The 23,895-nt window shown below is 39.9% G+C and overlaps 1 protein-coding gene across 8 annotated transcripts in view; it reads left to right on the forward strand.

Annotated features, from left to right (window-relative positions):
* The window catches only part of DPF3 (double PHD fingers 3), a 158,294-nt gene that overhangs the window by 100,422 nt on the left and 33,977 nt on the right, over window positions 1-23,895 (forward strand). For 6 of the 8 annotated variants that reach the window (XR_014946611.1, XR_014946612.1, XM_015864660.3 and 3 more), the window contains 2 exons: window positions 2,642-2,720; window positions 14,029-14,166. Coding sequence is in view for 6 of the 8 variants with exons in the window: in XM_015864660.3 (XP_015720146.1) it covers window positions 2,642-2,720; window positions 14,029-14,166 (217 nt within the window). In the remaining 2 variants the exon portion in view is untranslated. Of the gene's footprint in view, window positions 1-2,641; window positions 2,721-6,589; window positions 6,723-14,028; window positions 14,167-20,705; window positions 20,781-23,895 lie in introns of those variants that run through there. The other 2 variants (XM_085548944.1, XM_085548945.1) reach the window with 2 other exon arrangements.

Here is a 23,895-nt window from a genome sequence, read left to right on the forward strand (position 1 = left end):
TAATGTGGCAGATCTACTGCTTTGGACATTCCAATGCCCCTTCCTTTTCCTACAGCATGATTTTATTTTTAATCCTTTACTCCTCCATCTGTCCCTCTGGCCACCCTCTCTGGTTGCTTCAGGACTGCTTCAAGGCTGCTGTGCTGTGGCTCCCAGGCCTCACATGTCTCGTAGCTTGTGCTGTGTCCTGTCAGAAAAATGAAGGCAGTCATGGATGACTGAATTCAGCAGACCAGAGTGCCGACAGCAAGCACGTGGCACACAGATGAAAGTCTCTGGTGCAGCTGCTAAGTTTGCTACCCCCTCAAAACTGGCCCTGACATCATTGAACCACTAGGAAGGACACTGAAGGATGAAGGAATGGATTTACAGGAGCTTTTTAGTATCTGTGGTAGACAGGAAAAATGTGATAGGAGCTAGAAAGAACATTTTGCTAAGAGACAGGAGAGGAATGCAACTGACCTGTACAGACTGCTTGCTCCTCAGCTGAATATCCCCTAAAACTTTTTCAAAGATATTGAGTGCATTTAGGAGTCCAGCTCCCACTGAAAGTCATTGACTTGAGAAATCCCCCTCTGTTCAGTGCATGAAAAAGTACACCCGACATGCAGTCATGACATGAATGCTGTACCCTTGCATTTCTAAGGAGAAGTGTTTGAAGGGGAATGGCTGGCTGCAGGACTAGTGAAACTACAAGCAACAAACCTTAAATTGCCATCCTATTCTGAAAGGCATCAATGTAAAAATGAAATGTCCTTACTCAACAGACCCTTTCTAGGTGTGTAGAATCAAAACTACTGATTAATAATAACAACAACAGAAAAGACTTTACAGTTTATTCACAGCCCTGAAAAGCCAATGCAGCCTGGTAGGATAGGGAAATTGGGTCCTAATCCAGGTGTCAGAAGAAATATTTATTAAGAGATAATCAGTTGTGTTTGTGAAGACTCTCTGATGAGCTGAAGGTTGTACAGGAGCTGCCAGAGACCTAGATTCAGCTTGCAGTACATTTTGCAGTAGTGATTGAAGAAAGAAACTTGCCTCAGATTGATTTCATAGCCCAGAGGGGATTTACAGAGCTGACAGTCAAAGAGAAAAATATTGTAGGCTAGTAAACTGATTTTTAATGTGATATGGTCAGTGAAGTAGCTTCCACCAAACAACTGTTGCTTTGAGTCTCTTTCCAGGGCAAAACTGTTTTTCAGTTCACCCTTAGAAATTTCACTTTGCACATATGTTGATCTGTACAGAGTTCTTTGCAGAAGGCAGAGCTGTGTTTGTCATACCTAATAGTACAAACCCCATCCAGAGACCTGTGAATCCATGTCTTTCCTTCAGGACTGTGTAAAGAGTTAGATGTGAGAAATCCCAAGGAAATAATATGTGAAGTTTGTCTAAAACCCTGTTTCGATAGACTGTGGTAAGGCTAGTGTAAAACTTCCTTTATGCTTCTCAAATAGTGCAGGTTCAGTCCCAAATCCATAGAAGAGGGACAGAGATTATATGACTGCTTAATATCTAGGGAACTAATTTCTACATCTTCTCTGGCTTTACTTGAAGAAGCTTTCTTGTTTTCAAATGCAAAAGTTTGAAGGATTTGAGTCAGCTGACCTTGTCTAGGATGAGAGAAATCAACAGATTAATAGGAGCAGCAAAGACCATTTTGTTGCTTTTAACCAGGAACAGATTAGCTGACAGTATTTCCAAGGGGCTACCTAGCCATCCACATGCAGAGTATTTCTTCACATGAAGATCAAGTCTTAAATTATTGCCATCTGCAGATAGCACATTAACATTAAGGAATTGAGGGCCTTGTCTCAGTTTCCAGTTGCACATCAAAACTATTCCCATTGAACAGATATGAACCATCCCCTTGTTGGCATCTCAGCTGAGAAGGGTTAGAAACAAGTGGCTTTGATGCTGGATTCCATTCTTAACCCTAGAGCTCAGGACAGAACAGTGTGTGCTGTGGAGAAATAGAGGTTTTCAGTTTCTGGGACTGTCAACTGGCTATGTTTTAGGAACTCAGAACAGCAAAGAGACCTTTCTGGGTAATTCCAGTTCTTTGCAGTTACAGGTAGCCGTATTACCTAATCTTTTCCACTAACTGGCTCAATTTTATAGTTAGCCATAGTATCTTTGTCCCAATTAGAAGGCCCTTTTGAGACAGTGCTTTTCAGCTAGGAAACCAAAGAAAACAACTCCTCACCACCTCTGAAAATATTAAAGGAGGTAATTTTACCTCTGCTTTATTTGAGTCCTGTTTGCTGGCTAGTTTGAAAGTTATATTTATCCTTTACCACCAGTTCATCTATTCATTCATTCATATTCAGCAAGAAAGGTATTTGAACTTTTTTTAAAAATGGAAGTGTAATGATACTCGTGTGAATACTTGCTGACAGTGATCTACTGCTAAGGATGAACTGTTTGGGTTATCTGTGGAGAGGATCTCTACTGCGTTACAAGGTCCATTAACATAGTGCATATCTTAGGAGCTGAAGGGTCAAACCCACCCTTGATAAACCTGTGTGGAAGCTGAGGGTTTGTTTAGTATATACTGCCATTTTTCATAGGAGGGTGAGGGGCACCTGGAGAATTTAGGGGCAGGGGAATAATGTTAACATTCCTCTTGTTCTTGCAGGCTCGGGGATCTGGAGGTGGCAGGAGACGAAATGATGCTGCCTCCCAGGATGATCATGACAAACCCTATGTTTGTGACAGTAAGTAGCACCTAGACAGCTGACTCCGCTTCCAGCCTGGTCCTGCCAGCTCGGTGCACTCTGGGTTCATCTTTTCTTTTCCAGCAAAATATTCTGCTGCTCTCTGACTTGCATGTTTGCCACCAGCTACTGCTGCTCTTAGTGTTTTGGTTTTTTTTCTTTTGTTTTGTTTTGGTTTTTTTTTGCGTGAAGGAAGTAAAATAAACTCCTCAGCAAGATTCCACTTCCCTTTGTGCTATAATAAATCATATCTTTTATTTTCTTTCTCTTTCTCTTTCTCCTTCTCTTTTTCTGACTTCTAGGTTTTTTTTCCTTCCCCCATGTGAGATTTACCCTCTATTTCTTTCCCTGTTCCAGACAGTTACGAACAACAGCATAACTCAAAAATGTCTGACAAAGTTATTTCACCCTTACATCACTTTACATACTTGGTGATTCCCTTCAGTCCTTTGGAAATCTCACTGGGCTAAATTTTGAAGGTCTTATTCTCATCCCTTATTTAGAAAGGACTCCAGTGGCATCATCGGGAGTTGAGCCCTCCTAAGAAGGAAACACAATTAGAATTCTCTGTTTTGATACACACTCCCCTTGAATATAACTATGCTGTTTGACATCTTTCTGTGGGACTGCAGGTGAAGTAAGGCATTACCTCAAAAGATGCCAGAGTCCTGTATGTGAAGAAGGACTCCAGTATTTAGTACACGATGTATTTTTTTATTAACTACTTCTTGGTGCGTTTCTTCTTGTTACGTTCTTTTTTGCTTCACTGTGTCATTTCTGGGAGGGGCTCTTATCTTACCCATGTGCTTTCAAGATTTCCCATCTTAAGGCCTGCTAAGAGTGTATGTGCAGTAACAATTTGTACTAGAGTGCATTCTATCATACAGGGCAACAATGACATAACAAAAATTAATAGAAGTAGGAGAATAACAGGAAGTCTTAAATTTTTTTGACCTAAAAGTTGTTGGTGGTTTTGAGGAAAATTAGAACAGCCCTATCTCCACTACTTGTCAATCTTTGGGTATTTTCTGCTTATGTTAAAAACATGCAGAAACATCGACATGCATTGTAAATGAAACCTATATCTCATATATTCAAATAATCTTTCATAGTGGGACCAATTGAATGCATAGTACCGCGATGAACATGTTGGGTATATTGCTACAGCAAGGTAAATCTTCTTAGTGCTACTGGGAATGAGTAGAAGTGGAGAGCCTTCCACATAAATGGCAGTGTCTGAACTGAAGAGGAAGAGCTCTTCTTTGTTTGAAGAGCTGGGAGATTTCTACTGTGGTTAAATAGCTGCTCTTGCTTGTTTTGAAGAACTACAGTCTGTCTCCAAAGGATTATATAGGAGGCCACTCTGTATCTTGTTGATTTCCAGAGCTTTCTTCTGCTGGTATACACATAACTATCTTTACCACTTTTCTGGAAAATCCCTCTATAAATCCAAGGACATTTGTCAATAGTGCAGTTGTTCCAAGCATAATGTCTCTTTACTGTCTAATCTTGTTCTGCGTTTGGAGAGAACTCACAACATGCATAGTAGTGATTTGTGCTAAGTAGATACAAATCTAAGCTTCCAAAGCAGGCGGCAGAAATCTGAGCTGAAGTCTCTGTTTTGGTACTTCATTGTAATGATGGAATTTTGCCTTGGCTTACATTTTGAAGCATAAATTTCTTCTTTGGTTTTGGAGGTTTAAACTTTCCTATTTCGTTTGGCTGCTACTTTTCATTTTTAAGAAACGTGTAGTCAGAGGGTGAGTCACAAAGAGTTCTAGAATCCAGATTTTACATATTAACTACTCCATTTTCTACTCTAGAAAGCTGAGAATAGGGTTATGTATTAACAGAATCCATACCTGATTGTGGAACAGAAGAACTGTTGCAATTGCAGTGCCATCGTCCTGAAATGGAATACTGCCCATGCTTACTTTCTTTAGAACTATTACATATAATTCATTGTGAGTAATTGGCTTGTCATTTTGAGGCTCCTCTTCTGCTTGGGTGATCACTGCACCAATAAATGATTTCCTTTATCAATTTTTTTCTTTGAAATAATCTGCTAAATATGTTTATAGATAAATCTTGGCATGATCACAATAGTTTAGATGTCGGTTTGCAGTTCATCATGTAGAGATGTTTTAGGCAGATATTTTTGTTTTATGTGGAAACATACAGGCAAAAAATAATTGGTTTGTTTCCTGTCTGGGAGAACATTATTCCTTCAGTCACATTATTGATACAAGTAATTACCACAATGGACAGTCATTACTTTTTCTCTATATTCTTTAACTTACCTCCAGGTCGCTTTCACTGTATGCTTTCTGGTATTTGAATTTGGAATCTGATCACCAAGAAGAAGATATAAGCATATCTAAACCAAATTATTTTCGGTATTTAAATGTATGACCACAAAAATGCACATTTTTTCATGTTTGTATTTGTAGCAAATAAGTGTATATCACTAAGTTTCATCAGGAATGGAAAGGTTTTGTGGAACATCTAGTCTATACCAGTAAAATGGTGCAGTAACTGCATCCAGCCAATGCTGTCCTTTGTATGTAAGACAGCAGTGTTAGTTCTGAAGTGGCGTACCATTGTTGGAAGAAGGGTTCAGCTATACACAAAAATGAATTCATATCCCAGTGTTAAAGGTGACCAGAAATTGGAATCTCTGTACTTGAGGGATCTTTGCAAAGCTCTCAAATTTTGTGTCATCTGATGTTCTTAAGAAAAGGTGGAAGCTCTGTTTAATTTCTTGCTTGTTTTGTGGAATTAAACTTCAGTTAATTTTATTGAATATATTCTGTATCAAAAGTTCAGAATGAATTATCCGGTCATTCAGAGCTGCTAACATAATTATGAAATTATTTATTTCATTAAAATGGCAAGTGGAAAACTAGTTAGCTAGATTTTCACCAGCTGCACTGGACAGCATTGGGCCTTGGCCAATCTTAAGAAAAAAAGCTTGGGTAATAGAGGTGGCAGGAAAGCCTGGTATGAGATGGGCATAGGCAGGAAATGGTACCACAGAACGATCAGTTGTTGTATCAGAGCAGACTGAAATGTAGCCTGAATAATTGGGTAAAAGACAGAGCAGATGTTTGAATGGACAGTGAAAAACAGGCTTGAGGAACAAAGCAAGATCTGTGGTGTCAGTCCAGAGAAGGTGAAGATACTCGACCACAGCTGTTCAAGATAAACTGGACATAGGATTTTAAAGGAGGAAGAGCATGAATGAATGTTACATACCTACATATGCAACAAGAATTGATTTTGTGTAGTTGCCAAATGATGTACTGGGGTACTGTCATCCCACCAAGTCTTTTAGTTAAAGAAAATCATTTTACTATCTTCATATTTCGTGTTATGTTTTATTTATTTATTTACTTAGTGGTGAGGGGCTCTGTGTTTGGGGGGGGGGGGGTTAGGGGATGGGGAGCATATCTGAAGTTCTATCTGGAGATTTGTTTTCTGATTTAAAAGTTGCAGTCAGTTGTAGCACTAGAACTTCATGACTGAATGTCTACTTCCTTTCAGCTATGCTACTTAGTTTGTGCTGAACCTCCACAAGTTACCAACTTTTCTGCTGCCCATCCACATTTGCCTGCGTTCATTCTTCTCATTTTCTCCTTTGCCTGCTTCATCTCATTTCCCTACTGTGACTTACCAACACACATAATTACTTCCACCTTTGTTTTCTCTCAGTCTATGGAAATTTTTCCTGCCCATCTCAAAAAGAAGTTGCTCCTTTCTCTTTTTTTTCCCTTTTACCTGCATATCCTTGTCTCCTCTTAGTTTTATTTCTGTATAAGTTGCAATTTTAGAGTAACAACTTATGTTTGTATAATAATCTTTACTTACAGTTCCTCTGAGGCTGAGATATGTATTCAGATCCATTCCTTGTCCAAAAATGAGAACTGACTGAAATCTTCTTATGATCTCTGCTGGATCAGTGGCTAGTGCAGCCTTACATACATCTGGAGACACAGATCCCTACGGTCTTTTGTTGAAGCTGGTTCTTTTGTAATAAATAAATAAATAATTAGTTTCAGGTTTCTCTAGTTACTTAGAGTGAATTTTCTTTGCTATCTCCTTTCTATGTCTGAAAACAGTTACTGTGGCTTATTTCACCTGTGTTTTCTTCAAATCTTTTAATAAGCTTGTTTCTTTTCTCTGCAAGATCTTCAAAGGATCTTATTTAAATAGCAGTGGCCAGAACTAAGTAGAAGGTGCTGCTCTGAGTATGAAGCAGCTCTGAAGAAAGATAAATGACAGATACATGTATGTGTCACTTATATCTACCTATAGTTCTTGGATTTGTGCCTGTTGCTTTGTTATATATCTGTAAGAGGTACAGAGATAGCTGATCTCTTAGCTTATCTAGTAAACCCATTTGCAATGCAGGACACTCATCTCCAGTGCTGTGCTTTTATGTTTCAGTGGCAGAGTTTTCACCTATGTCCACCACCTGAGTTCGCATTCAGTAGACCAGTTGTTGTAACTTCTTGTTCCTTTGCTGATCCACCTATTTCTACTGAGTCTGAATATCTTTCATCTTTAGTTTCCTCATTATACTGCCCTCTCCTGTTTATACCATGTTTTACTGATGTTTTACTAGATGTCGTGTTAATATTTACTAATCATGTTACTGTTTGAAAGAATTTTTGATTGATAAAGCTTGCGTGATATATTTGTAATTACTATTCTGAGATTTTCTCCAAGAATCAGCTCTCTGCATGTTTGATTCTTTCACTCTCGATTCCACCCTCCAAATTAATTGTAAAAATAGAGGCAAGCATTGGGCCCAAAATGGACTCTTTCAGGTACTTGAAGATGCAGAAAAGTGCCTTATGAAGTTTTCAAAAGATTAGGCTCCTAGTTCTCGCTGATTTCCACCGGAGGTAGGCTCTTAAACTGTTTTCTGTAAATATACCACTAAGTGCCTATCTGCTTGTATTCTGCCTGTAGATCGTATAAAGCTTGGTCTCTTGGTGAACACTTTGAACTTGCTGATGAGTTAATAATAATTATTCAGAACATAATTTTGTTTATGAAAATGTTTGACCATACATTCAAATCATTAGCATTTGAAACATTCCCGTGATTTTTCTTGTGAGTTTGTCAGCTGACAGGGTATTGAAATTCCAGAGCTCTAGGGTTATTCTTCTCCATTCCCTTTCTCTACTAAATGCATCACAGATTCTGCCAACAAATGCTGGAATTCTGCTGAGTTTCAGTGTGAATTAAAGATCTCTCTCTAAGGTTCTTTTAGAAAGTTAATTTTTATGTTGTTCTAGCATGACTTGCCAAATGTAATTCTTTGAGACCTACTCTTTAGGAACTATTTTCCTGTATATGATCACAAAGTGACTCCTCTAGTAATTACCTTAATAACTTCACTCACCTTCTTTCTTTTCTCCTTGAAGTGGACTTGATCCTACTGTAGTCTTTTTAAAAATTAACTCATTGATTCTCTGAAAAGTTTTCTGGAATAGCAAAGACTTGCAAGATAAATCATGTTGTGGACTGATTTTATGTTTTCTGAGACTTAATCTGTTGTCTTAATTCTCACTGATATTATGAATGAGTCAAACACTGCTACTGCTGGTTCTTAGAACAGACCTTCGATTAAATGCCACGATGACAAGCTTATTTGAAAATGCCTTGATTTTAGCATTATGCTTTTACATGCTTCTTATAAATCTCCATCATGGCTTCAGCTCCCCTTTAAACTTTAGCAGTGTAAGCCCTAAATAATCTCATGGTATTATCCTTTCCAGTGAATCTCTAAGTAGTTAATAAGCAGTAAGATCTAGAATAAGATGGTTGTTCAGATGAACCCAACAAGGAACTCTCCCACCATAGCTGCAGTATTTAGCATTCATTTACAACATTAACTCTAGAAAATCCAACATCAGACAGGAAAAAAGTCTCAAGTGGGACACATGGGAAGAGGGGAAATAGAATTGACTGTAACGATTGATTCTGCTCCTACAGTGTATTTGCTTTTTCCTTTGATGCTGCTAGCTATTTATGGAACGTGGAAGTATATAGTGGTTGATATAGGCATTGTTGACAGCCTGTATGTGTATTGCTTTGGAGTTCAGAATATATGTGATCTTAATACAGAAGATAGCTTCTGGGACTCGTCCCTCTGGAGACACAGAAACAAAGACTATTTACTACCCTAAGTAACTGCTCTGGTAGAAGAGGTGTGTAGCATGATGGTGCTGATCAAAGAGGTACAAACATAATGCCTTTCCATATGTGGAGATCAAAATTCATTGTGTTAACATCTGAGATCTCTAGATATGCAGAGTGGACATAGATGTAACAGTGAAAATTATATCACCAAAACAGGGCAATACAAGGAATGGGATTTGTTTGAAGCAGAGAGAATGGTGGGACAGGAAGCTAATTTTGAGGAATGGCTACCTGCTAGCAGTTGACTTAAGTTTCGTATTTGACACAACTCAGTTAAGAATAAAGAGCAGGAGTCAAAGGAGAAAAGTAAAGACAATGAAGGAACTGGATTCAGTAAAAAAATTAAAATGAAAGGAAAACGAAAAAAAATACACCCCGCTTATACTCCCTCAATTTCCTGTTTCCACTAAAAACATGGATTGTTTCCTTCTGTGTCATGCTGGTGACAGATTGTGCAAAATGTATGTGGAGAGCTGGCTGGAACATAGCTCACAGCCTGCCAAGGACCAAATGTGTAACAATTTCAAAATGACAGCAACACAGCTATTAAATATTTGATGAGGAAATCTTTTAAGTCATAGATTTCAAACCTCCTTTTAAAGAAGGGGAAGTATTTCATATTAATTTTACTCATAGAGAAGCATAAACAGGTAGAAAATTTGCTTATCCAAAGAGTTACAGGCTGTTAAAGGCCAGATCTTAGAACAGAACTCTCTTTTATGAAATACTCAGTGCTTGTGATTAAACTGCCTGCAAATTATGGTTTTCTTTTTTTCTTTTTCTTTTTTTCCCATTACACAGTTGTGTAGTTTCTTCATTTCAGTCTTGGAAGGAATGTAAAGTTCTTCATAGGAGAGTGTCTGGTAACCTAATAAAATCTTTCTCATCTGTGCTGTTTGATCTGCACTGCCATGTTAGTGCTTACTTACTTAGCTTGTTTCTAAGATTACATTCACTTCAGGTTGTAGAAAATATGTCCTCTGAATGCAAGAGGAACTGGAGTGGGTTATGTTCTACAAACTCCTACTGTTTTCATTGGGCTTGGCTACCTAATTAAAGCTGAAGTCAACTTCCTGGTGTTGAGATTCAGGATGAAATCTACCACATGCAAGGATGATGAGCCTACTCAGCATGGAAAATTAAAGATAAAACAGTCAAAGCCACTGAAAGAAAGGCAAGGCCACCCAGCAAAGTTTATGAAAGGCAACCTCTCAGTTACTATGTATGAGCTGTGTAGTGTTAGACCATAATCACTAGCATACATTTCTGACTGGGGCAACCAGTTTCCATTATGCTTTTGTCAGCTCAGAGAATGAAAAAGATGTGATGTGAACATTGGTCTGGGTGCTGGAACTCATGAATTCTAATCCTGGTAATGACGAAAGATCACTGTGTGGGCAAGCCACTTAACCTCCCTGTGGTTCTCTTGTTTTAGAATTGAAATGAGTATTTCCTACTCAGGAATGTGGAGGAAGATTAATTAATGCTTGAAAAGCCAGTCTTGTAGTGGGGAGAGTTATATAAGAGCTAAGTGTTCATTAATGATCACCCTTTTATAGAAACTACTTCTTAGCATGGTGGTATGGTGGATGAATAAAATGTGCTGTATCTGAAAAATAAGAGGTAAAGAATTTGGGAAGGTTCCAATTTGTTGGAGAAACCATGAAGCTCAGGCTTAGCTTTTATTTTAGGTTTCAAACTGTCACCAAAGCCAATGACTCCTTTACCTGACTAATATCATGATAACCTTTTTCCCCTACAGAAGTCTAATTTGCTTGGGGAATAGGAAATCCCTGTAGTTTCGACTCATGTTTTAGAATCTTTCCATGACAGAACTTGAATTTGAAAGGAGAAAAAGTCTAGACATCCAGAAAAGAAGGCTGCTGGAAGCTGCAAATCTTCGGTCCTACAAAGGATCTGCTGAAACTGTGTAAACAGAACTCCTTTAACTCAGCGCTGCTTATAAATTCCTCCAAATTCCTTTTTAGCTAGGAACGTCCCAGCTTGCTGCCACCCTTGAAAGCTATCTCAAAGAATTTTGCCAGTGAGAAAGGCCCAGCTGCAGAAATACTACAGCCTTAGTTTATATTGATGCTTGCTGATTTTTCCTTTTGGGTTTATATATATACATATATATATATATATGTTTTGGTTTAGTTTTTTTTTGTTTTCTTTTGTTTTTTTTTGCTTGAGAAGGGAAAGTCTGAAAACCTATCTGATTTCCTTTGCCATCTTAAGCTCTGTGGCTGAGATCCCTATAGGATCTTGTAGGGAGTGGAGATAAGGCCACAGCCTTGGGAGTTTCCTGTGCATTGCGGGAGAAAGCTGTGTGAGACCTTTATTAAATGATGCTTTGCTTTTGCAAGTTAACAGCTTATCTTGCTAGAATCACCGGGGCTAGAATCGTAGGTATGTTTTCATGTAGGAATGATGGAATGGAATGAAGCTAGGTAGAATTTTTTAATATATTTTTAAATATATGTAAATATATTTTATTCAAAATTAAAAAATAAACAAACAAAAAAAGCCAGCAACAAACACCAACACTGAAAATGGGAAACTGGACTGGGTTTTAGATATTATCTGTTATTACAGCTAGGTCAGTAGTAATGCAAAATCAAGTAGAGTAAGAGCAAGGTACAGTTGGATAGCATGTATCACATAGGTATTGATGATGGTGCCTCTCCTTTGTTAGTTCAACACTGATCATCTGTCTGTGCTCTGAATGTAAGTTAAACAGGGAAGTTTTTGAGTGGTATTAGGACTTCATAGCAGAAATATGATTATTAACTTCTATCTTCAAACACACAAATAAGGTGGTTAGAGCAGGATACTTAGTGAAATGCTTCAACAATCTGCTAGGTAAGATAATCACTCTCTCAATTCTAATAAATGCTATTACAGTTGCCTAATTAGAGGGAGTTATCCTTCTGTAATAATTTAAACAGAATTCTGTAGCTGTCTCTGTTTTGATGGGGACTTCTAAGTTACACTTTTCCAAATATTTGGAGGCTAAGTTACACAGAACTGTGGGCTTCTTAGCTGCAGCTGATTTACTGCTTGTCCTTTATTCTTCAGATGAGCAGTAAGTTGTTCTGCTATCCAGAATCGAGTAGAAAAATACTGAGGGATGTGGTCTAGTGGGAAATTTTAGTGGTAGGTAGATGGTTGGACTTGGATGATCTTAGAGGTCTTTTCCAGCTTTGGTGATTGTATGATACTGTGACTGCTACTAGAAGAAGGGAGACCAGGCTTGTCTCCTGAGGACAGCATGCACCAAATACCAATATAACTGTTCAAAAAAATCTGACAGTACAGTTAGGTTTGAAGCATAGATGCTTGAAAGAATGGATGAACATATCTGCATCTGGGCATTTGAATCCTTCCCAGCTTCCCTTCTGCAGGAATTTTCATTTCTAAATCAAGTGAATTCGAAGACTAAAAACCCCTGTGCTTGGGATGCACTGCATTTGGAGAATAACCTCTGTTCTGTTAGAGTAACTACATGATCACCATTCTTGCAGAATGGAGAAAACTGGGATAAAAGTATCTAATCTTCCAGTTCAGTCATTTTATTCATATCACGGGGTTGTATCACACGTTTATAATAAAACAATGTATTTTCCTTAGGGGAGTTTAGAAATAAGGTGAAGAGACAAAGAATGAAATGTTATCATGCTAGGCTCTGATTTACAATTTTCTATCCTTTGTTCTACACTGTGGAACATCAACTGACTTTTTCTGAGCAGCAGCAGAAATGGAGGTTTTACTTTGATGTGAATTATTGCAGTGAGTCTTTTAATGTTTTTTTTCTTTTTTCTTGTTTGTTTGCTTCTTTTTAGAGTTTAATGACATTGATATAATTACTCAGTTGTCTGTGGAATGGGAAGTAAGTTGTATGCATTGCAGGATTCATTTCAGGTATCAAGTTGAGTGAAGATTTTAGGACTGGATGGTAACTTCCCTCTTGGAGATCCTTTCAAGAGGTGTAACATAAAGACAGATTAGAGGCTAATGAGTTCTGTTTTATCTTCGGGCACTCCTTCCTAGCAGGCTATGTGGGACAGAGTGCTGGACACAACAGTTATTCCTGAGTGAAATCCTTCAGACTGATGAAGCTGTAGTGACTGAATATGTAACTAGGAGGATAAAACTGCAGGAATGCCGTTAAGCTTCTGCCTTTGTTTATTGTCTTCTAAAATGGCAGTATCAAATACAGTTTGATAGATGAAATATCTGCATAAAAGGAAATGGACATTCAGAGAATGTTTTGAAGATAAAAGGAGAGAACTTTTAGAAACAGTAACATGAATTAAAATCTTTGTAGAAGCTCAATTTGTATATAATGAATATGAGGATGAAGTTTGCCCTTGCATTGAGCATATACACTTTGTAGACCTTTCATCAGCCTGAATTGTTTATTCTTGTTCTTAATGCCTGTTGACTTAGTCTTAAAACAAACAAAAATTCAGAAGGAGGATTCCACATCATGTTTTATTCTATTTATTAGGATTCTGAATGTGAAGTTAACCTGGATGGGGAAGAATTACTACTACTGTTCTTCTAGGAAGAAATTGTGGATGGCTTCCATCTCCTTGTCTTGACTGGGAATTGTGAACAAAGCTATTTATTGCCTTTTTAAATAAAGCCCTCTGTAATTTTGTTTTCTTTTCCTAGAGATCAATAATCAAGAAAATAACGTCCTTTCTTCTTGGTCCAGTTCCCTTTGCTGTGCATTGTTTAGCATCAACATCAGAGCTGGGGCATTTCATTTAATTTTATGTGCAATCTTGTTAGTAATCTCAGCAGAGAGGATTAGGGCTGTATGAGCTGCAGACTGGATGTTCATTTGTCTAGGCCAGCAGGAAGGGCTGCTGGCAGCATGGGAAGAGTGCTTATCTGGGGATGTGGGGCAGCAGGGCTGGTGTCTGTCACCTTTCACTGACACCCACTGGGAGCATTTCAGGCAGAAATGTGGAATGTGTGGTGCTGCTGCCAGGGGAAGGGGGGGTGCTGTTTAAAGAATGTTGTAATTGTTTCAGGTTGTCCTGATGTTCCCATTCTCTCTTCTCCTCCCTCCTGTTTCATTTCCTTCCAGTTTGTGGCAAGCGTTACAAGAACAGGCCTGGGCTGAGCTACCACTATGCTCACACTCATCTTGCCAGTGAAGAGGGTGATGAAGCCCGGGAGCAGGAGACCCACTCTTCTCCTGTCCACAGAAATGAAAACCACAAACGTGAGTAGTATTTTCCCTTTACCTTTGAGATCCTTTTCGGGGATGTTGCCTTCGTCTGTTCTTTGCTTCGTGGAGGCTGGCTTGATTGCCTGGCTCCGTTGTGAGTGATTGGTACCTGGATGCTTGGAGCTAATCAGCCGCAGCTCACACCAGTGCTGGCTCAGCTAGTCAGGAATTCATTTCAAACCCAGCATTATCTCTGCAGCAAGTCACTTTTCCATTACTGCTCCTGTGGGGAGGAGGTGTCAGGGAGAGGGGGGAAAAGAAGAGCTGCCCAACCCATCCATTGTCAAGCAACCTCCCAGTGGCAGTTAGTAGGGATGTCAAGGAAATGCACATTCCATTTCAGGGGGCTGTCTTTGTTTTGTCTTTGAATAAGACACCTTTATCCCTGCTTCAGATTTTTTGATATGAAATTCGCAGCTTCTGTCCTCCTTATCCCTGCATTTCTTCCTCAAAAGCCTCGTGTTCAACTTTACTGGAAGATACTTCTTAGTTACAGTTTTGGAAAATGTATGAAAAAATATCAGTTCTCCTCTTCAAGGAGTGCTGGAATGTGAGATGAGTTACATGCCTAGATTTCCCACACTGGTGAAAAGCTGAAAGAAAAGTAATGCCTGAATGACCATATTTGTTTATCCTTCCTGTTTCTTAGGCACAGAACAGGAGTTTAAAGAAACTGTGCTATGTACTAATTTTTCATAAGCCTGGCAAGTCTCTAAGCTGCTGTTTCTCAATTTTCCAGTGTGCAATACTATGGGATAGTTGCTTTTACCTTGGGATTTGTGTAGATACCTTTGTTCCCTTTTGAAAAGTCCTTTCAAATCACAGTGTGAACTGTGTCATTTTTGTTCAGAGTAATGAACAATGCAAACAAAGCAATAAAATGCTTATGGGAAGGAACATCCAGGCAAACATGTTATAATGTGTTATGAAGAAGCGGAAGATGTATGGAAGTAGGAAAACATTCTCTTTCAAGTCAGATAATTGATAATTGTCCCCAGGGATGGAGGGAGGGGGCTTCCCTCCTCCAAAGCATCTGCTGCTAGCCACTGTCTGAGCTTGAAGGGCCACTCCCATTTGGCAATCTCAGTATTTCTGTCACTTTTATGCCCTGCTTTTCAGTTATTCATGTGTTTGGTAGGTTCACAGGAAAGGTAATTTTGACTCCTCCAGCTGTTGATAAACTTGAGCTGTCAGTGCACTAAGAGCATCTTAGGCTGGAAACTGTCAGTGTTCAGCCAGTAGCTTTTGTTTACTTAGCATTTACATTATCTCTGAGTTTTGCAATTGTTGGCTTTAAAAAAAATTATTATTTTTTATGCCTGTGCTATTTAGTTAAAGCTGTGTGCCTGAGAGGTGTATCACAAGTCTCAATTGAGTTAATATTCATAATAGCCTTGCACAGATGCTCAGACAAAGAAAGGTAGTGTATTTTACCCTTCAGCTTGTCACAGAGGTCAAGGACAGTCCCAGTCCTTATCCTTCTGGTACTTAAGAATTTATTAAAGTTAGCAGGAAGAGGAGCTAGAAAAGCTGTGGAAAGGTTAGCAGGACTTAGCTCATGGAAAGAAAAGGAAGGGGTAGAACAGGAGCTACTCAAGCTTGTGTACCTCCAGAGCTTCTGTGCATGTGCAGCATGTGCAGCAGAGGGAATCTGCTAAAGCACAGATCCCCAAACAGGCAGAATTAAAAAAAAACAAAAAACAACAGTGGGGTAAAATCCTCTGACATTCAGATTCCCAAGAAGAAAGAATCTGCTTAACAACCAGACAGGAGCCAGTGAGGTACAGGCAACAACTAAGTGAATGTGAAGATCACCCCTGGGGAAAGTCCCAGAGGCTGGAAGGTAACTCTCCCAAACGGTTTAGCTGTTGCAGTCGCTGTTTGTTCCTTTTTGCCTGTTTATTTGTTTACAGCCTTGAGCTCAGATCTTGCATCTTTGCTCTTTTACTTGGTGATATTTAATTTATGCTGCCATTTATCTTCCATGTGAATGCTAATTGTCCACATTGCTAATGTGCAGTCATTAAATGGTCCCTTTGTACAGGAGGATGGTGGGGAGCCAGAGCATCAGATCTTTCCTCTCCCCTAAGAACTGCTAGGCATGTGTTATGAATTAGATTTGACAGGTTTGCAGTATTGCAGGGCTTGGGCTTCAAGAATCCTCTCTGCATGGGCTTGGGGGAAAAGGGAGGGAGGAGGGGGGGATTTTAATCCAAACAGCTAATCCGCAACCTACTGAACAGGAGGACCAGAGATATGGTATAGAGCAGGATCTGGTTATTTGCTTAGCAGTGTGTCAGAGAGATATGAGCAGCCTGATTTAGCAGTGGCAAGGCAAATTCAAACCAGCCATTTGGAATTTGTCACGCTGTGGGAGGTGAGCATTGGGTCAGTGAAGTTCAGGCAGGCACGCATTTGCAGTGTGAACTTCCTTTGTACCTAAGTGCCTGCAGTAGCTTCTGCAGTCTCTGCTCCTTGCAGTACCTGAAGTAGTGGCAGCTTTGCTTATGCAGGAATGAGCTTTCTGGAGCTCAGCTCCTACAAGATTCAGTTACTGATGCCCTGGCTGGAGCCAGCTCAAGATCTGATGGCTTTCTGCACACCCAAACCCATTTATCTTTACTCTTCTCCTCCTGCACAGACCAGTTTGGATAGATAAGTAAATTATTCAGGGACTGGAAAAGAGATTTAGATAGGAATAACCTATCTGGAAATGAAAGCCGCTGAAGAGATGTATATTAAAGAAGAGTTTATGTTTATTCTTTTGTTATCTCACTACAATACTCTCAGTACTCTTCCAACTGTGCTTTGCTGACTGTACAGCATCACAGAAGATAGTTCAACCATATTCTCATGCTTTTGCCTTTCCTAAAGCACCTTGGCCTGAGCTTTGTTTGAGCTTTAGCTGCTTTGTATGTCTTAGCTAGCCCTTTGACACAGACATATAGTCTTTCCTCAGTGCTTAGTCTTGCCTTCACCTACACACCCATTTATCATTGACTTGCTTTCTGATTTTTGGCATGAGTATGGACTTGTGAAAAAGAGATTATAGAAAACCTTTAAAAAAGTCATCTCCCCTTTTCTTCAAGTCCACCAATAAGAAGAAATAACCCCACACCATTTTCAGCATTTTTTTCTCCTGCCTTTTCCTCCATGTGTTGGCACTGACAGCGTGAGATTTGTGAGCTCAGGGTGCATCCAAGACTTCCACAAAACACCTGCTGTTTTATTCCATTTCACTCTATGGGTACAGGCCAGCTCTGGGGGCAGCTGGTGTTCAGAAATTTGGAGACACTTCTGATGTAGGAATCACACTAGACTTCTATCTATTGAACTGTATGTGTGAGTGAGTGTGCTAGTATAAATGCACTTCCTTAATTCTCAGGAGAATAGGATAGTCTGTCTACATGGAGAAAAAGTGCCTCCCAGTTAAAGAGGAAGAATTTTCAGTGGCATTTTGCTGTGGGAAGCATTGGTTAAAGGCAGCTGCGTAGTAAACAGCAACTGAACTTATGCCCACAAGCACTTTGGCCAGTGATGATCCTAAATAAAGCACATTGTGCTGACTGTTGCTGGCCTAGCTGTCATGTGCAAGTTGAGTCTTACCTGCAATAAGCTTAATTAACAAGAATGCAGTTTCATGCACTCCTGTCACTCCGCAAGCTTGAGCATCTAACCTGGAAAACCACCTGTTTATGTTATTTTATGGTATTGGCCTGTTGTGCCCAGTTGCATTGCAGATTTTATGATGTGGATAAATCGCTACTGGAGAGACCAGCCAAAGTTGTTTGTGTACTCTAAGCATAATTGGATACCCAGTCTCCAGAGATAAAAAATTAATGTGCTAACCTCAGTTTGCCTTCAAGCTGTCCTCCAGCTCCCCCACACAGTCATCTTTGAAACATTTTTATTTCCATCCAGGCAGGGGGCTGGCCATGAATAAATGACGAGAGTCAGCCCCTCAGTTGGAGATGAGCTGTTTGTTCCTCTCCACAAGAAGCATCAATTTGAAAAGCTACATCAGGCCTACTTTTTCCCTGCTTCAGTGCTTATCCTCGCTGGGGCCATGATAGGAGCCACATCTGAATGCAAGGGTGCTTCAGTGCCCACCTTGTGACAAGATACCCTGCAGCAGCAGGTGCCTTTTCAGTGAGAACATGTATATTGCCTTGATTTGACTTCTCATTAGTTTAATCTCTCTCTTTTTTTTTTTTTTTTTTCTTTTCTTTTTTTTTTTTTTTTTTCCTAGGGCTAGTTTTAATGAAGAAAAAAAGAGTACTAAAAGAAGCTGGAAATGAATAATGATTTCTACTCAAACTCTGTTTGCAGTTGTAAATTTCTCAGACTTTTAGTGCCTGTGTTCTGAGATGTTAAGATATTTAGAGTTTTGGCATACTGGGAAATCTCAAATTATCTAAAGGGAACCATAGAGAGCCTTTGGTTGATTTGTTTGGAGGGATTTTTTCTTTGTGCGTGTGTGTGTGCGTGCTTATTTTTGTGTGTGTATGTGTTGTATTTTCATGTACTCCCTGGCCAGAACCTGCTATGTTTTAATGGTCAACTCTCAGAGAAGCACCTGTCAGTAATTTGTGGGAAAATATTTCCATTCTGACTAATTGAACACCATGTGTTACTCCAATAACATCAGCTCTTGTGACAGAACAATATTGTTTCTGTGTTTATGTATATATATTTTTCTTTTCTTGCCACCTCCATGGTTTTTTTTGGTCCTCAGTGTGTATTTCAAACCAAGTAAGACCCAAAAGATTTGATACAATTTGAGCTTAGGTGCTTTGCCTTCTCACATTCCTCCAGTTAGCAATTTATAGAGCCAAAGCCTACAACAAATTCCAGTTGTATGAATGCTGAGGGCTGCTGCCAGCCTTGGCTCCATATTGGTCACTGTGACTCCTTGTATTCCCTGTGCTGACAGGAATGCTATATTTCAATGGCCAGAGGCCAAATCTCAGGAGAGGAACCTCAAAAAATCAGAAAATCTGTATTTTAATGTGTCAGATTCTTTTGTCTGCATTACTGTTTTTATTTCCTACTGTTCTCGCGAGGCCCTGGAGAGTTAGATTATGGTCTATTCTCAATGATTCACTGCAATCAATAGGATTTTGGCCCTTGTGCTCCTGCATAAGACTCTCTGAGAGCACTGCACTGACATTTTTGTATGAAGTACACTTTACAATGCAGGAACACCGACTCCCAGATCTACAAGATCTGAATAGCTCATGTCCCATTTACTTGCTCTGCCCACCTGCCAACCCATTCCTTCATTGTTCAAGTTAGGGTCATATCAATTCCTGTAATAGATGTGATCAATTGTTCTTCTTTTCCTCGCATTCAGAGGCTTTCTGTGACTCTTCCAGAATGGCTGCTTCTGGTAGTGCTCCCTTCTTGCAGCTTGTAGTGCTCCTTGGCTGTCTCTCTCCGTGCACAGAGGGTATAGCAAAGCAGCCTGACAGAGTTGCTAAAAACTGTGTGAAGGTGATAGTTTCCTCTCTCCTCTCAGTGCCAACTAACCCAAAAAGGAGACCAAATCCAGTTGCTAGGGTGAACTGGCCGTATTTTTTATGAGTGGTTGGCAGCACCTCTTGCAGCAGCACAGCTTGCTTCTCTGGGTGCCAGTGAAAGACATGCTCATGCTGTGCAATGGAGGGTGGTGTGGGGAGCCCAGCGTAGCAAGGTGTGGGGCTGTGCAGGGGGGTGAGCTTGGTGCTGGGAACAGAGCAGCAGCAGTTCTCAGTGCTGCACATCCAGGTTTGTGCTCGCTCCAAGTAGAAACTATGCGATTCAATACTGTGCCACATCAGCACAGCAGTGTCACCACCAGATGTGGCTGCAGCTTTAGCCAGGTGCTGTCCTGCTCTTCTCTCAGAAGCTATACTTCAAAAAAAGCCACCGTCTGAGTGCTGCTTCTCTTCCCTCTCTCCTAAATACCTGATTTTGTATTTTATTTCTTTTTTTTTTACTTGTTGTAATACCTTGCTTGAGCCTGCCTGTCCTCCACAGATGTGTTCTGAGCAGCAAATTAAGGGGCTGTGCCTCGATTCCTTACACTTGAGAGATGAAGTAATAACAGGTGGCAAGACCACAGGCAGGCCCAGCCTGGCACTGCGGTCGCCATAGAAACGGGCCAGACCTGTGAGGGATGAGTGTTGTCAGCAGTGGGGGAAGGCGAGCTGAGCACATGGGGCCACTTATACCATAGGTTGGGACTATCTGTCACCAGGTCCTCCAAGGCACTCTGTGAAGGCAGGCACAGGCTCTTGGCCAGAATTTTGCTGCACAGGTAGCCAAATGGTGGACTTGTATTTTGGCAGTGAGATGAAGGGAGGTGTTGGAAATGAAAACGGGGCCCCACCCAGCCTCAGACAAAGAGTCTTGTAGGATTCATTAAAAAAAAAAAAAAAAAAAAAAAGGCAAATCCCCGCCCCTTTTTCTCTGTTTCAAAGTGCATTGACTTGATTGAGGTCTGCACACAGGTTCCCATGGTCTCTGTTGTGCTCTGGAAATTTCTGTTACAGAGTAAATGGCCTTTTGAATTGAATTGAAACCTTCAATGGACCTTAATGGTTTTGGATCAGGCCCAGAAGAAAAAGGTAAGAGCTGGACAAAATGTGTTAGGAAAAATCCCTTTGGGAGTGCATTTATGTCTGATTGTAGCCAACTCACTGTAACCATTTAAATAAACAATGTACAAGCCCCTTCCCCCCCAACCCTGAGACACGTGCTCTGGTCCTCCTCTGCTGCCTTTCCAGACTTGTGAACAAGATGTAAAACAGATAAAATGCTGGCAGACCTAGATGCACAGCTTAAACCATGGCTAAGTATTATGCTGTAGTACCTGTAGGTTGAAGAAATACCTGTGACTGTGATTTCCACCTCTAAGTGTTTTAGGGGTTGTAATCCAAATCATTATGATAACTTCACATAGGAATTAGAAATTTGAGAAAATGCAGGGTTCTACTCATTTAACTTTTTGTTTGTTTGTATAAAAGGGTCACATTTTAAAGGAAAGTCGCATAAAGTATTTGTATTCTGAGTTTGCAGGTTAAAAACAGGCAGCTAGAATTCTGTTCAGAATCTCTATGTTAAAAACCAAGAAAGCAGAGAAGTTATTTTATTTGAACTTATTGTTGACACAGTAGAAGGGAGGTTTGCCATCCAGAGGGATCTGGATGCGCTTGAAAAGGTGCTGCACTTGAGTTGAGACAATCTCAGGTATGAATGTAGACTGGGAGAAGAACTCATTGAGACTGGCTCTGCAGAGAAGGACTTCAGGGTCCTGATGGACAAAAAGCTTGCAGCCAGAAGGCCAACTGTATTCTGGGCTCAATAGAGGGGTGGCCAGCAGGGAGAGGGAAGGGATTGTCCTCTTCTGTTCTGTCCTTATGAGACCCCTTCAGTAGTACTGTGTCCAAGCCTGAGACCTCCAGTAGAGGAAGGATGTGGAGCAGTTGGAGCAAGTCCAGAGGAGGGCCGTAAGGATGATCAGAGGGCTGGAGCAGCTCTCATATGATGAAAGGTTGAGGAGCTGGAATTGTTTAGCTTGTGGAAGAGAAGGCTTCAGGGAGACCTCATTGCAGTTTTCCAGTACTTGGAAGAAGCTTACAGGCAGAAGGGGGACCAACTTATTGCATGGTATGATAGTGATAGGATAAGGGAAAATGGGTTTAACCTAAAAACCTTTCATTAACCTATACCTCATGGTGTAGGGAACCTACTTTGTCAGAGGGGTTGGACTCGATGATCTCTAGAGGTCCCTTCCAACCCCTACAATTCTGTGATTCTGTAAAAGAGGGGAGATTTAGGTTAGATGTTAGGCAGAAATTTTTTTACTCAGAGGGTGGTGAGGCACTGGCACAGGCTGCCGAGAGATGTTATAGAGACCCCATCTCTGGAGGCCAGGTTGGATGGGCCCCTGGGTAGCCTGATCTGGTGGATAGAAGCTCTGCCCATGGCAGGGGGTTGGAACTGAATGATCTTTAAGGTCCTCTCCAACCTAAGCCATTCTATGGTCATGTGATTATTTTAAATGTTTAAATTCAGTCAATTTGTTTAGCTCTTTGGGTTTTGTCTACAGAGCAAAGTTACCATGTAATATACTACAGAATTAATATACGGTACCTGTTTTATAGGAGGACTCCTGTGAATGATATTACTATATTTTAATAAGAAATTTATTCAGCTTTGCATGATAGACTTTGAAATTCACTTGATTTGGCCAGGATGAAGAAACATATTTCAGTGTAAAAGCATTCCAAAGTTATTTGGAAATACTGGCTTCATTTTCAGACTCCTATCTTCCCTTGAATCAGCTTTCAGGTACAGTGAAACCATCGTCTGACCTGTGCAGATCTTCCTTAATGCATTTTTAAAAAGTATTTTAAAAAGCAGTATACTCCTTATTTGAGAGCAGATGTAGATAAAGACAGGGCCTTTGATGAAACAAGAAAGTGAGACCAAGTTGAAATGGCAAGAGGTACTGATTTAAGTACACCCCCCTATGAGAACACCTTAGCACAGGCAGTACTCCTCAAAGCTTCACAAAGCTTTTGATCTGTTTTTGCAGTTTGTAAAGTAAAAGAAAATCAGAGGAGTTTTGTGTAAGTTAGGACAAGACCATGGCTGTTTTTCAAAGCTTTACTTTAAAACGGTTTCTGATTCTGTGTGAGCATTTTTAGACAAAATCCTTGGCTATAGTGACACAATCAAAATGATTGAGCTAGCACACCTAGGTGAGTTACTTCTCATTAGCTGAGCCATCATGTGGCTTAAGCTAACACCTTCCACGTTGTGATTAATGTGTGAGAAAAGTGTATACCTAGTTAATTACAATGTCTCAAATGAAAAGTAGCAACACATTAGTCCCCAGTAATTTAATTGCTTTCACTTAGGCATCCATTCTCTTACTTATTTTGTGAGTAGTTTTATTGATTAAGGGGTGGAATTAGGGCTGAACTTTTGGTGTATGATATGCTTCTCATGAATATTGCACGTTATATCTTTCTATCTTTGCTGTCTTTCTTAATTCACTCATTTGTGAATGATAGTAAAATAGAACTTAAAATTGCAAGGACATGCACACACAAACTCACAAAACCAAGGAAAAAAAGAACACCAAAAGAAAGCCAACATTTGAAAGTAAAAATTCTGCTTGTTTACTATCATCTGCAAGTCTCTTCATTCCCAAACCTTCTGTGATTTAGCCTGGGGCTTAATTCACAGAACAGTACTGGTCAAGTTTGACTTAAGTTTCATTCCAGTTGTTGCACCTGTTAGGATGAAAAAGCATTGGATAGGCTAGCATTGCCCATACTGAATTATTTGGCTATGAAGATGCATTGTTTAAGATGACATTGATGTAACTTCAGAATTTCTAATCTGTATTGAGTGTTAAATCAGTTATATGATTCTGCACCATGATAGTAGAATTCTTTCTTTATTATGGTGCTGACGGACACCTTCAATGATTATTTCTATTTGTGGCCTCACCACAGAATTCTTGTGTGTTTTTGAGGAAGCTAGTCAATTGCTTTACTACCAGGCTTTCTAGCTGTAAAATCCAGCAGTGCTTCTTCACCATGAAGTTTAATTAGGGCCCAGTAAAAAGAAGACTTCTGACTTCACAGAGGCTTAATACTGAGTTCTTAGTATCTGTAAAGCACTTTAAGGAATTCACATGAGAAGGGAGGTAATAAGAAACAAAAGAAT

The sequence above is a fragment of the Coturnix japonica genome, chromosome 5 (genome assembly GCF_054131305.1).
Source record: "Coturnix japonica strain WE chromosome 5, WE-NBRP24, whole genome shotgun sequence".
NCBI lineage: Eukaryota > Metazoa > Chordata > Aves > Galliformes > Phasianidae > Coturnix > Coturnix japonica.